The sequence below is a fragment of the Thermobia domestica genome, chromosome 3, assembly GCF_964235325.1.
Source record: "Thermobia domestica chromosome 3, izTheDome1.hap1.1, whole genome shotgun sequence".
NCBI classification, from domain to species: domain Eukaryota; kingdom Metazoa; phylum Arthropoda; class Insecta; order Zygentoma; family Lepismatidae; genus Thermobia; species Thermobia domestica.
In genome coordinates this window covers 146364461-146378574 of record NC_137456.1, presented here as the reverse complement: position 1 = coordinate 146378574, position 14114 = coordinate 146364461, and the positions used below count along the sequence as shown (strand labels likewise).

At 37.0% G+C, this 14114-nt stretch overlaps 1 protein-coding gene across 2 annotated transcripts in view; it reads left to right on the top strand.

The window, feature by feature from the left end:
• The window catches only part of LOC145680795 (uncharacterized), an 82525-nt gene that overhangs the window by 28526 nt on the left and 39885 nt on the right, over positions 1-14114 (top strand). For both annotated transcript variants that reach the window (XM_081751834.1, XM_081751835.1), the window contains exon 5: positions 2669-2791. In XM_081751834.1, coding sequence (XP_081607960.1) covers positions 2669-2791 — 123 coding nt within the window. The remainder of the gene's footprint in view (positions 1-2668; positions 2792-14114) is intronic.

Sequence of the window (14114 nt, the reverse complement as noted above, 5' to 3'; positions counted from 1 at the left end):
AGAGAAACGAGGTAAACCACCCAAATTTATCATAATACATGTTAGGGTCCAGTACTATAATACCAAATATATAAAATGAGCAATTTCTAAAATTTAAGGGATGGGCCAAGGTACCCCTAACAAATTTTAAAGGGGTGCACAAATGTACGTATGTCTTATGATAGGGAATAGACCCCTATACATAACCATATAAACATATAAGGTAATAGGACCTCATCCAAGAGATAAATTGGGTCAAAATGTCAAACACGTGGTACAACGTATTGCTTACGTTTATATTTTGGCAATTTCGTACCCATGAAAGTGGACGATGTGGACCATCCAAATTTATCATAATACATATTAAGGTCCTGTACTATAATACCGAATGCTTAAATCAAAAAAATTCCAAAATTTAAGGGGCGGGCCAAGGTACGTACCTCTCCTAAAATTGAAAGGGATGCACCAATGTATCTATGTCTTATGATAGGAAATGAACACCTATACATTACAATATAACCATATAAGGTAATAGGACCTCATCCAAGGAGATAAATTAGGTCAAAAACCAAACACGTGGTACAACGTATTGCTTACGTTTATATTTTGGCAATTTTGTACCCCTAAAAAGGGAACGAGGTGGACCATCCAAATTTATAGTGATCCATATTAGGGTCCTATACTGTAATACCAAATGTTTAAATTGAACAATTTCCAAAATTAAAGGGGTGGGCCATTGTACACCTCCCGGGGGTGCAAAAATGTACCTATGTCTTATGATAGGAAATGGGCCCCTATACATGACCATATAACCATATAAGGTAATAGGACCTCATCCAAGGGAATAAATTAAATCAAAAACCAAACACGTGGTTGTACCTAAATTTGGCAATTTCGTACCCATGAAAGGGAACGAGATGGACCATCCAAATTTATCATGATACATAATGAGGTCCTGTACTATAATACCAAATGCTTAAATTGGAGAATTTCTGAAATTGAAGGGGTGGGCCAGGGTACCCCCTCCTAAAAATTTAAAGGGGTGCACCAATGTACCTATGTCTTATGATAGGGAATGAACACCTATACATGACCATATAACCATATAAGGTAATAAGACCTCATCCAAGGAGATAAATTAGGTTAAAAACCAAACACGTGGTTGTACTAAAATTTGGCAATTTTGTACCCCTAAAAGGGAACGAGGTGGACCACCCAAATTTATAGTGATCCATATTAGCGTCCTATACTATAATACCAAATGTTTAAATTGGGCAATTTCTAAAAATGAAGGGGTGGGCCAAGGTACCCCTCCCAAATTTTTAAAGGGGTGCATTAATATACCCATGTCTTATGAAAGGTAATGGACCCCTGTATACGCCCATATAACCATATAGGGTAATAACACCTCATCCAAGGGGATAAATTAGGTCAAAACCAAACACGTGGTACTACGTATTGTTTACGTTTATATTTTGGCAATTTGGTACCCCTAAAAGGGAACGAGGTGGACCATCCAAATTTATCATAATACATATTAGGGTCCTATACTATAATACCAAATGTTTAAATTGGGCAATTTCCAAAATTTAAGGGGTGGGCCAAGGTACCCCTCCCAAATTTTTCAATGGGTGCATTAATATACCCATGTCTTATGAAAGGTAATGGACCCCTGTATACGCCCATATAACTATATAGGGTAATAATACCTCATCCAAGGGGATAAATTAGGTCAAAAACCTCCGAAATTTGACTTTTTGGCAAATTTTTACCCATGAAAGGGAACGACATAGACACCCAATACTAATAGAGGTACATACTATGGTCCTAGGCTACCACACCAAATTTTTAGATTTGGCAATTTCCAAAATTTAAGGGGGGTGGTCCTATGTACCCCTGCCAAAATTTAGGGGGTGGGCCATGGTACCCCTGCCAAAATTTAGAGGGGGTGGTCCTAGGTACCCCTAGGTCATTGACCCCGGCCAGGGACCATGGGTCCTGAGGCAGGGACCCAGGGGCCAAAAAGTTAGGCCAAGTCACGCCCATACTACTGGGTCCATATTTAGCAGTGTAAAGTTCCTGTGTGATCGAATACACTTCTGCTTTGTCCACTGTTAATAGCTATTGTGTTAATTGTGCAAATTCTCGCACTCAAGCTGACTCTACCAACATCGATCGCCTAAGACATCACAAATCTTTAACATATATTGCAGTTCCACGACTTGACATTTCATTATGAATTCACCGTTCTTTCCCTATTTTTGGAAGACGCCAACTATGACAACTCCCAAACAACCGACAAGTCGCACTGTTTTCAAGATGCTCGTTTCCAAGTGCCTATCACAATCTTGCTCCTATTAAACTCTGACATGTTGTTGGTTCATCACTCTATGCGAAACCACAACACTGATCGATTGAAATCTGTCACCGGCTGCCGAGTGGTTCTGCTTTACCACGTGACTCTTATGTCAGTCCAACGATTTTGTTCAGAAAATAACGGATTGTTATAATGATTTGAGTTCTGAGCTAACTCCTTCACAATATTTTACGTATATCTATTTCTCTTTCTCTCTTTCTATACACACACACACACATATATATATATATATATATATATATATATATATATATATATATATATATATATATATTCCTATAATATTCATTTGAAGTTTATTTGCTCTAACAGGGGGATCCACGTGTAAAGAGGATGAAGTTCCATGCGAATGTGGAGGCTGCATTAGCAAATCAAAAAGGTGTGATCATGTGCCAGATTGCCATGACGGAAGCGACGAGTCTCGTGATGCATGTCGTAAGTATAATAATATTTACGTTTCACTATAATTTTATTAAATAAAAGTTGCTTGTTTCTTTCCTTAATTATACTTTTTCAGAACGTAATATTGCATAACCATCCTTTAAAAGATTCAAATTATAATAAAGACTTTAATCTGAGAATTGAAAATCTCAAGATCTTAGATTCTTTTATAAATAAATAGCAATATGACGGTTTCCTCGAAGTATTTGTGATTACAATAGCGCACTTAACCATTCATTCTTTTCATCTAATGTTCCTGCTTCTTCAATAATGTTTGTAGCGTTGTCTCAAAATTAAGCATTGGAATATAAGTCTAATATGGGACAAGATCTTGATGCAATATATATTCGAACTTGTGAATTTACGGTTTAGATCGAATTCGATTACTTTAGTACCGAATAGTATTATAATTTCCAACTGCAAGCATGGGTGGATCGCCAACGTATGTAATACGATAGAGAGACAGATGATTAATAAATGTAAGATGAATAAAACTAAATAATTATGAAGTTATTTCGTGCTCTCCCAAGGGAAATTGAGTCCAGGACCACTTGTACCAAACGCACCTGCGCTAGCCACTGGGCCTGCGAGGAGTGTTCCTTCTCTGCATAGAACACGATGGTCATCGCTCAGATGATGATCATTTTTAACACTTCCTCTAATAATGTTACACTGCACTCGGTATAGGTCAATGTACCTGCCAGTCCCAGGAGACAGGTGACACTCCTAAGATATAAACAATTAAATGTTACAATATTTTTAGTACAGTGTTTATATTATATGTTTACAAAATTTGTTAAATTCTTGTCCAGAACTAAGATATTGTCTACAAAAGCATTTGGTCAATCGTGTATTGAAAGGGAATGCGGCGTAGGATCGAAACTGCGTAGCATCGAAACTGCGTACGATCGAAAAATTCAGCTCAAAACCTGTTTCGATCCTACGCAGTTTCGATCGTACGCAGTTTCGACGCTACGCAGTTTCGACCGTACGCAGTTTCGATCCTACGCAGTTGCCCTGAAATAATTTAAGTTTTAATCATGCGCTCAAAAAATATATTTTTTTTCTCTCTCTTTAATTTGTTTAACCTGTGCAGCTATAAATTAGGGTTATATTCATGGACTCCACACGACCTAAACTGCGTAGGATCGAAACTGCGTACGGTCGAAACTGCGTACGGTCGAAACTGCGTAGCGTCGAAACTGCGTACGGTCGAAACTGCGTAGCGTCGAAACTGCGTAGGATCGAAACTGCGTAGGATCCACACTGCAGGTAGGATGGACAAGTTACAGGCGTATGGATTGAGAATCAATTATGATTTGTAATGATGACTATGTCAGAAGTGTAATACTAACTTTGAAACAGCTTCGACGGAATATAATGGAAAATAGTTATGTAATATGAAGAATTTAAAGTAATGAAGAATATGATGTATAATGAATATTGAAGGATAATAATAATAATAATGTTTAACGAATATTTCGATTGTAAAGATATTATTTCTAAAGGCTATCAGAAAGTTAGAGAAACAAAAGTCAGATAAAGATTCATATGCTGTTCTGTGTGTACTTGTCTGCGTAATATGAATGAAAATTTATATGATTTTATGTACAGCTTAACGACCTAATCACCAGTTATTCATATGTATGTCAACAACGTTACAATATTGTACTTCGCTTTGGGAGTTTCTCATTTGTACGCTGAACCTCAAATCGATTTATAATTGGAACACGTACCCGTGGGGGTAGGAGCATTTCAATGTATTCCGTTACATTTCACAAAAATATTTTTAACCGTAAAAGATTCGAAATTAAACTACTATTCAAATAGAGAATAAAATTACGAAAGTTTACAACTATTACTGGAAATCAATGCTGTCATCCATTTTGAACATTTTAAAAGAACATAGTTTCTAATGTATTGAAATTTCATTTCTTATGAATAGTTTGAAACGTTGTAAATAGTTGTAAAGAACCTGCAGAAAATTCGTCAAAATCCTCCTACAATGGGGAAGCCGTGTTAGACATGGAGTTAGTGGATGCAGATGGTGGCATTGGAAAAGTCCGGGTCTCCCGAGCACAGTGGTGATATCAGAAACCGGGACCCAGCCATGAGGCTCCAGAAAAATGGGGTCCCGAAGTTTTGGGCGCGGGTTCTTTCTATACGCCTATTAAACATGGAATTGTATGTGGGTGGGTGGTGAAGTTTTTAAATGTTCGGGTCGTCTGAGCACAGTGTTAACGTCAGAAATTGGGCCCTTGTCTCAAAGGTCCAAAAATGGTGTCCCGAAATTTTGAGCTTGGCTTCATTATATTTTTCTTTTAAGCATGGAGTTATTGGATACATATTGTGGTGTTGGAAAGCTCCGGGACCTGAGACTCCAGAAATGAGATCCCAAAAGTTTGGGTTCAGGTCTCTTTTATTTGCCTATTTAACATGGTGTTGTACTATAGTGTTAGCGTTTGAAAGGTCGGGGTCGATTAACGAAAGCGGAAATGTCAGAAATTGGGCCCTGGCCTCGAAGCTCCAGAAAATGTGGTTCCGAAATGTTGGGCTTGAGTCCACTCTATTTCTCGTTTCAGCATGGAGTTGTTGCATACAGATGGTGACGTTGGAAAGATCCGATTCCCCTCAGCACAGTGGTGGTCAGGAACCGGGCCCCCAACATGGGGCCCCAGAAATGGAGTCCCAATGTTTTGGGCATGAGCCCCTTCTATACGCCTGTTAAACATGAATTGTTGTACGAAGGTGAAAAACTTGTATCTTCGTAAAAAAAAAAAAAAAAAAAAAAAAAAAACTTGTATCTTCCTTATAATTATTAGATAATAATCTCAGCTCCTAAACACGTATAAAAGATACCGAAGTTATATTTCAGCAAAAAACAATTACCATAAAACATCTCTTTGCATGTGTAATGACTGAAATGTATTAGACTTTGCTTCCCTCCCAAATAAATAAATAAATAAATAAACGATTACAGTCGATAAGCGTAAATCTGGCAGAACCTATTTTCCGAAATCTAAAACAAATCACGCAGATTGTTTATTGCTTGTTCACGATTGTCCACATCACATTTTCGGTTTTTCATTGTATGTAATTAACTATACCATAACAGAAATTCCCGCTACGAACAAATTACACGTTAGGTATACGCCTATGTGTCTCGTCTCGAGGACTTCCGGGCCGCAGTGGCTTAGTGGCAGAGGGTTCACACATGCTGCGGGGCCCTGGTTCTATACCAACTTGCGCAAAGTGGGGTTTGTGGTGAACAAACACCGTGTGTGAGGGTTTTCTTGGAGTTTCCCTTTCCCACAACTCTTTCATTTCACCATTCCATTTATTCTCATCATCTGCGTCTCCTTTAGTCTACCCAGGATGACAGTCGGACATAAAACTTAAAGATTGCATTTTCATTTTCACATTTGGAGACCCTGTATCTGAGTTCCTTGAGTGCCCCAAATGCTAAATAATAATGGGTTGGAAGGCCCATGAAGTTTAGTACCTGGTACACTCATTATCTCAACTTGCCCAAAAAGTTAAGGGCTCACGTTAAGTTAACGCCCCAAAACTTTGATTTTCACACCTTATTAACTATATTGGCCCAAAAGATGAAATTTGTTAGCCCATCGATCTTTATCTCGACTAGCCCAGAAAGTTGGGAGGCTCTGGTGAAGTTAGCCCCCAAATTTTCGGCGCCTATATCACATTAACTATGGGAGAACGAAAGCTGAAATTTGGTAGCCTATCCAGCCCGTAGACAGTACTATGTAGGCCATTCATTCTCTGGACCAGCCCAGAAACTTTGGGGGGGGGGGGGGGCTCACGTTAAATTAGAGCCCGAAATCTTTGGCGCGCATATCTCATTAACCCTTTCGGGACAAAATCGATTTTGGAGTTTTTGGTAGACTTTCAGTTAATGATTTATTGCCCAAACACTGTTATCCCGATTGATATCGTTTACGTCTTGTATTTTAGAAGAGGGACATGGCTATTTTTTGGTGTAAGTTAGATTGCAGTGTTGCTAACGGGAGGGATTATTGAAAAAATGTAGGAGTGAAATTTAAAAAAAAAAAAATCCCTAGCCGAATTTCATGATTTTTTCTAGCTGGGAACACCGAAGCCACAGGGGTTCAAGTCACCTAAAAAGAATTTTCTGGTATGTTGACAAGGTACAGTAAAAACCTGAAGTCGCTGGCTGCCATACAAAGAGAGAAAGAAAAAAACTCTCTCATAATACACATCAAATTTTGGCACTTCTTACGCGTCAGAAGCAAAAATCAGCATACATGGTGGTTCACCGTCTTCCCTAATTATTCAATCGTGCTCCTCTATGGTGCGTTTTGTAGGCCAAGAATGATTCCAGACAGTTGTACGTTGGTTTGAATATAGCCAAGGACACTGAAATAATAGGGGGGAAAGGATAAACTTCCCAAATTTTTTACAAACAATTACAATTAACATTTTCTGTAGCTGGCAACATTGCTACCACTCAGAAGCAAACAATTTTAAAGTAATCTTTGGCCCACCAATAATATATTCAGCTAGTATCATGATGATATCTCTCAAATTAAGCATGTAATTTTAAAAAGTATATCATTTTTCCTAGAAAGTCACTATTATCCTTAAAATTATGTAATATGGTATACTGTAAGACCGGAATTGTAGTGTCCCCAATTATCCAAGTGAAACTTTTTATAGTGCGTTGTGTAAGTCAAGGATGAGGCTTCCAGAATCTGGTATGTTCGTTCCAATGTAGCCAATAGAAGAGAAGGAAATAAGAGGCAAATTTTAGAAGGGAAAAAAGGAAATTTTTACCAAAAAAAGTCTGGAAATAAATAGTTCTATGGCTGGAAATACTGCTAAGAGACAGATGCAACTATCTTCAAATAAACCTTAGCCCACCACTAATATATCCTGAAATTATCATGTCGATATTGAATAAACGAAGCTAGTAATTAAAAATTAATAGATTATGGTAAATATAAAAGTGAGAAAAATCAAGGATTAGAACCTTAATGCGAAAATGAAATGAAATGAAATCTTTTAGTTTCACGTCCTACGGTTATGCCGGTTAGGCTAAAGTAGACGCTGATGAAGAGAAATGAATGAAATGGTGGAATGAAAAAAGTGGAAGGAAACGGGAGAACCCCGATAAAACCCACACACACGATGTTTAGAACCTAAATACGAATTTATGGTGCGCCTCCTAATTACGCAATTGCAACGATCTGTGCCCAAGTTTGTTCAGTAAGGACCGATGTTTGACTGACGTAGTTCACTTGCGCTCGGACGTATAGGTACGGAATTATAAACATAAACTTCGAAAATTGACAAATCTGAAAATACTTTATCTTCGCATTGAATTTGGACCCCTCCTCCAAAGTAAGTTCATGCGTATGGTACGTACCACAATACTACGATTTTTAATTTCAGTAAAAATCCCTTTGTTTTCTTGCCCCCAGGATAACTATATACTCTGCCAGTTAATATGTTTAAAACATTTGGAGTGATGTATCGTCATGTGTATAGATTAACCTCTTGCACACAGAGAATGTTTCTTTTCCAAGATTTAAATAAAACTGAAATGTTTTCCATATCCATACAGAATTCAATTCACCTAAGATGTCCAAAGTTCACCTAAGATGTCCAAAATTCAATTCACCTAAGATGTCCACAACAATTTTTATGGAGGTAGTTGGAGAATACTTTATATCATAGGCCCGTAGTTAAACTCCCTCTATAAAAATTGTTGTGGAAGCACCTCAGGATTCTGACATACGCATTTTTGGATAGGGCACATACTAGTTCCTAAGTTAAGTCTTGACCCGACTGCGGTAGGTCCCATAGTTTTGGAGCTATGGACCTTTAAAATTCCTTTTTTCATGTTTTTGGCAGCCTATAACACGTAAACCGTCGCTTGTAGAGGGATAAATTCTTAAGGTCTTTTGAATTTGGCTAATCAGAGTGCTCCTTTAACCCGCGTATATTCGACGATAACCGTTCGGGATAAAATCTGCTCGCCATGTAGACCTAATTTTATTACAAAATGACGACTGTCTATTTACTTTATTTTGTAGTTCTTCCATATTCACTTTCAAATAATCGGCGCCAGTTGCCATCTAATAAAGTTGATGCGTTTGTTGCTTCTAGTACACAACCGCTTTGAAAAAGAAGCAATAAATGCATCAAATGTGGGAGATGAATTTAGAACACCAAAATGGTACATGCCTAGCACATCTTGTGCTGTTAGGGTTTCTTCAGAAACATTTTGTAAAACAATTGAAAACACATCGCGCGGTTTGTATTTTGAAATTTTGCGTATACTTGGATTTGTTTAAGTATTTCTTTCTACTGTGTTTGCCTGTAGCTTCAGTTCATAAGCCTTTATAGATACCCAACATATATGGCAATCACGCAGAAAACAACACCGAAGATTCTACACTTGTGTTAACACACAGGCTGTGTGTCATTTCAACTAGCGGCATTTGACACACAACTCCAAACGGAGAGTGAGTTGTTCTAACCACTTGTTTGTGTTATATTTTAACACAATCGTGCTAACACATAGGCATGTCGTTGAAATAATACAACGATTTTTTACAGTATAGGCACTTCCAGTAGAACTACAAGGATTAAATTTGGCAAAGTTTTTAGCATCCTGGGACTATATAGAAAATTTCCAAAAGTGAATATTTTCCATTTTTAGCAGCTTTAAAGATACAAAAAACTGTGTAATTTAAATAGACTTTTTGGATGTACAAAATCTCATATTTTAGGTACCGTAATTGAAATCGGAATAAAAACTAGGAATTTTGGTATGTTAGTAGGTTTATGAGGCGCGAGGCCGTAGGATGAGAAATTTTGTATCTGGCGACAAATTCCCACCTACTTAAAACTAAACTGATTATATAAACATTCAATTTTGCCAATTGCCAAGTTCATAAAGAAATTGAAAATCACAGCAACTGGGTAAGTAAGAAAATGCTAATCCAAATGTCAATTGAAAGAAACGGAAGTCTTTTAAGTAAATATTGGCAGCAACGCATTCTAATTTTCCAACTTGGTCAAAAGTTAGCAGGGTTGGAAAAAATACAGTTAAAAAAAAAGAACAAAACGCGTGTTTAAAACATGAAAAAAGTGTTTAAAATGTTTTAAAGATGTTTTAAAAAACACACAAAAAAGTAAAAGTACATGTTTTAAACATTTTGAACAGTTTAAAATATTATTTTAAACATATTTCAAAATCGTGTAATCACGTATTTATTAAGACTTTTTGCTCTTTCAACCGATCTTTTCATTTATTTTATTCTCTTTAAGACTACACAGTGTTGGGTACAGAACATTTCCGTATAGATTAGTAATTTTCAACTTATTTCATATAACGACCCCTTTTATTACACCCTCTTGCCAGTGACTCTCATACAGTAAGTATTTTCTTGGATATAGTAAGCTTTTAAGGTAGATTTTAAAATTTACCAACTATAGAGGTTTCACACAATCTATCAATATACATGGCAAAACAAAAGTCCTCACCATCCTTGTGCGTTGACAACGGGTTGAGGGAGAATGATGAATCTTGGAAGTGGTCTGACACATCAGATGGTGCTATCAAGCATCATGGCGAACATCTGTGCTTAGTATTCGAAATTTCAAATGCAAATGGTGTCATGTTACATGAGGGCTAGAATTTTACCAGAAATGCTGTTGTGCGGTTATTTTAACCATAAAGAAAATCATTTCGAGTTACCGCTTCTAAAAGTTTTGTAGTTATGCCTTTAGGGGCTAAGCTAGCGTTTCGTGGAGGCGGGTGAGATTTTTGTTGCAAAATTTGATTACTATTTCATAACACTGGTGCTAATAAAATTATTTTATAATAATAGGGCTACGTTTTCGAAAAGTAATGTTTGAATCACACTTCATATTGTGCTAACTTTATATTTTCTGCAAGTCTATGTAATTGGTTGTTTTTTGAGTCAAAAATTTATTGACGAAAGGTAATATTTGGGGCGTTCAGAGTACAATAGATCCAAATCCATTTTCAATAAACTTCAGTTTTCCTCAGCAAATGAATTCTATTTCAAAAAATAATACTTCGCAGTCAAGAATCCAAAACAAATGTAACTAAAACCATGCGAAAAGGCGTGGGATAGTTTCATATGACAGCCGCTAGTAAGGGCGTCAGTGGAACAGGAGGGCAACCACCCTCATCCGCACCCTGCATTTCAGATTTTGGGGACGGTAAGACAGTTTTAGAAATCTTTTGATAAGCAAAGTCCAACAGAATAAGCCTGAAGTAATTACACCGAATATATACGAAGAACATACAGATGATTAAAACTGGGAAGTTGCTTAGGTCCAATTTCCTGAATTTTAAGCAGGCCCGAAACTCGAAAGTAGAGCCACCTTTGAAATCCTTGGGTAAAAAAATTATACAAGAAAGCAATATAGGCCTATAGCTCCTTACGGCCAATGATCAAAATCCGTATTTATTCGGTGCAAGGACTTCAATTTTTAAATGTTGGACTTTGCTAAGCAAAATGTTTCTAAATCTGCATTACTGCCCCAAAAATCTGAAATTCAGGGTAGAAGGCGGATGATTTCTAAACGAACGCCCCTATCTAGCGGCAATCATACAAAATTCTAGATTCCTTTTTTTCAGGTAGTTTTTCTTTCTTTCATCTCGGATTCGTGGTTGTGAAAATATGACATTTTACGTCGATGTATTCTTTTGGACACATTCTGCATTTATGTAACGTAATTATGCATCATTGACTATGACATTCGGAGCTTGACTTGTTAATCATTCCAACGCTGCAACATACACAATACAAGTATAATGTTAATATCTTAAATGTATGAGCAAGGAGGGGGAAGGGAAAATTAGCTCTCCTCCCCATTCCGTCAACGCCCTTGTCTAGCGGTTGTCCTATGAAACTCTAGTCCACACGCTTTCCCGTGGTTTTTGTTTCATTTATTTCATACCCTATGCTACGAAGATATTACGTTTGCTGAGCAAAAGTGAACCTTTCTGAAAATGAACTTGGGTCCCTTGTGCTCTAAATGTTGAGTTGAAGCCAAATTTATCCTGCAACCCAAGTTTGTTCGAAACATATAAAATTAGTTTGTTTAGTTTGATTGATTACATCTTGCATCAGTAGCAAGGCTATATTAGACAGGGCTTTTTGTTTAAAGTGGGATCTGACCCACTAATTTTGAAATTTTACGTGGGATCGCAGTCAAAATCTATACAGCAAATTCCGACGCCTCGTGTCTCTATCCTCAAAAATTAATGTTAAAAGACTGAATATTGCACCCTGTAGCGTGGTACATACATACAAACAAACAAATTGAGATCAAATTGTCCCAGACCTTGACGTTCAGCACTAACGTTATAATAAGTATCACACTTGGTTAGTTACGTGATCGACTGCCATACCTTGCGTTTCTCACCTGGTCTTTTCATACAAGCTATGCCAAGTTGTAAAGTTTCAAAGAAAATTTAGAACTGTGGTAGGGAAGAGGTACGAAATAAAATTTTCATAATATAATGAAAAAGATATTGTTGATACAAAATTAGTTGTTACCTGAAGTTTCCAGTTGCATCTCAGCCACACCACTGACGTTAGATTCATCAGAAGCAATTTTCGGATCAACATTTTTACCATTTATTTGGGTTTCCATTTTTACCAAGCATTGCATTTTTTATAATGATTTTCGTTCTTGGAACTAAACCACCCATTTCTTTCTTACACGTTTTGTGACAAACTCGTTTGATCGTTTACTTACCTGATTGAGTTTGAGTTACTCTAATAAATTTGTATCAAATCATGTCCTTCTTTTCTTCACGCATAATCCATGTCAAACGATTCCATGTTGTACGGAGACAGAACTAACATGTACTGTACAAACGAATGCTTGCGATATTTTAATTTCAGAACCTCAACGTCGCAATGAATACAACACAACAGTTTGTTTCCGTGATAATTATTTTATTTATTTTTTAATATCAGTTCTATAAGTAGTCCAACCTTCGACTACGACACTTTCTCGCAAGTTAACTGAGAAGCATTTAAACAATACAATATACGTTAAAAATAAGGAGGAAAAGAGACAAAATAAATTGTAGATCACCACATTGACCTGCTGTAGCCACGAGAAATCAAACCATTCACATGGGAAGAAAATAGTCTTCTGATTGGGGAGCACTTTTGGACAGTTCTCTTGCTCTGGAAGATTTCTTTTTTTTACGAACATAAAATAAAATGCAAATAAACATATGTTTAAGACAAGTCTTCAAAATAAACGTGTTTAAAACAAAATGTTTAAAACATAAACAAAATTTGTTTTAAACAAAATCAATTGTTAAAAAAAAGTTTTAATCATTTGTTTTAATATATTTTGTTTTAAACAAAACAACCCTGGAAGTTAGTAAATTTGGGACGAAGCCCAAACTAGCAAAAACTTGAACTAATTACATGAACCTTCGATTGTGCCACCTGCAAAGTCTATAAAAGAAGTGACAATTCACAGCAACTAGGTAACTAAGAAAATGTTAAGCTAAGTCAATTGAACTTAACGGCAATCTTCTGAACAAGGAATTTGCCAACTTGATCAGAAGTAGTGGCTTTTGGGGGGAGGATTCTCCTTTCTCCCTGCTGAGACAAGACTTAGCTTTTTTGGTCCTCCTGAATAAGTCATAGTCCCCCAAGAAAAACTTCCTGGGTACACCCCTGTATGATTATTTAATTATATTTGTCACTATTTTATTTCTCAGTTTCGTATCTATGCACTTTCGATCGTACGCAGTTTCGACCGTACGCAGTTTCGATCGTACGCAGTTTCGATCCTACGCAGTTTCGACGGTACGCAGTTTCGATCGTACGCAGTTTCGACGCTACGCAGTTTCGACCGTACGCAGTTTCGACGCTACGCAGTTTCGGTCGTATACAGTTTTGATCCTACTCCGATTTTTCCCTATATAACTTCAAAAAAATACTATTACTTAATATTCTGTGATTATAAAATAATTGTTTTTTTATTGTTCGATCATAAGACCTTATCTGTTTTCGATCCTACGCCGGTTTTAGTTTCGATCGTACGCAGTTTCGATCGTACGCAGTTTCGGTCGTACGCAGTTTCGATCGTACGCAGTTTCGATGCTACGCAGTTTCGATGCTACGCATGTAACCCGTATTGAAAGACGTGCGGATGCACGCTATACGAAAGGATGAGACAAAGATTGTATTTGTAGTCCTCAAAGAGTTGTCAAATTTGGAATTTGTTTTGATCACTCCGCCATCAAAGTTTAGTCTTATGC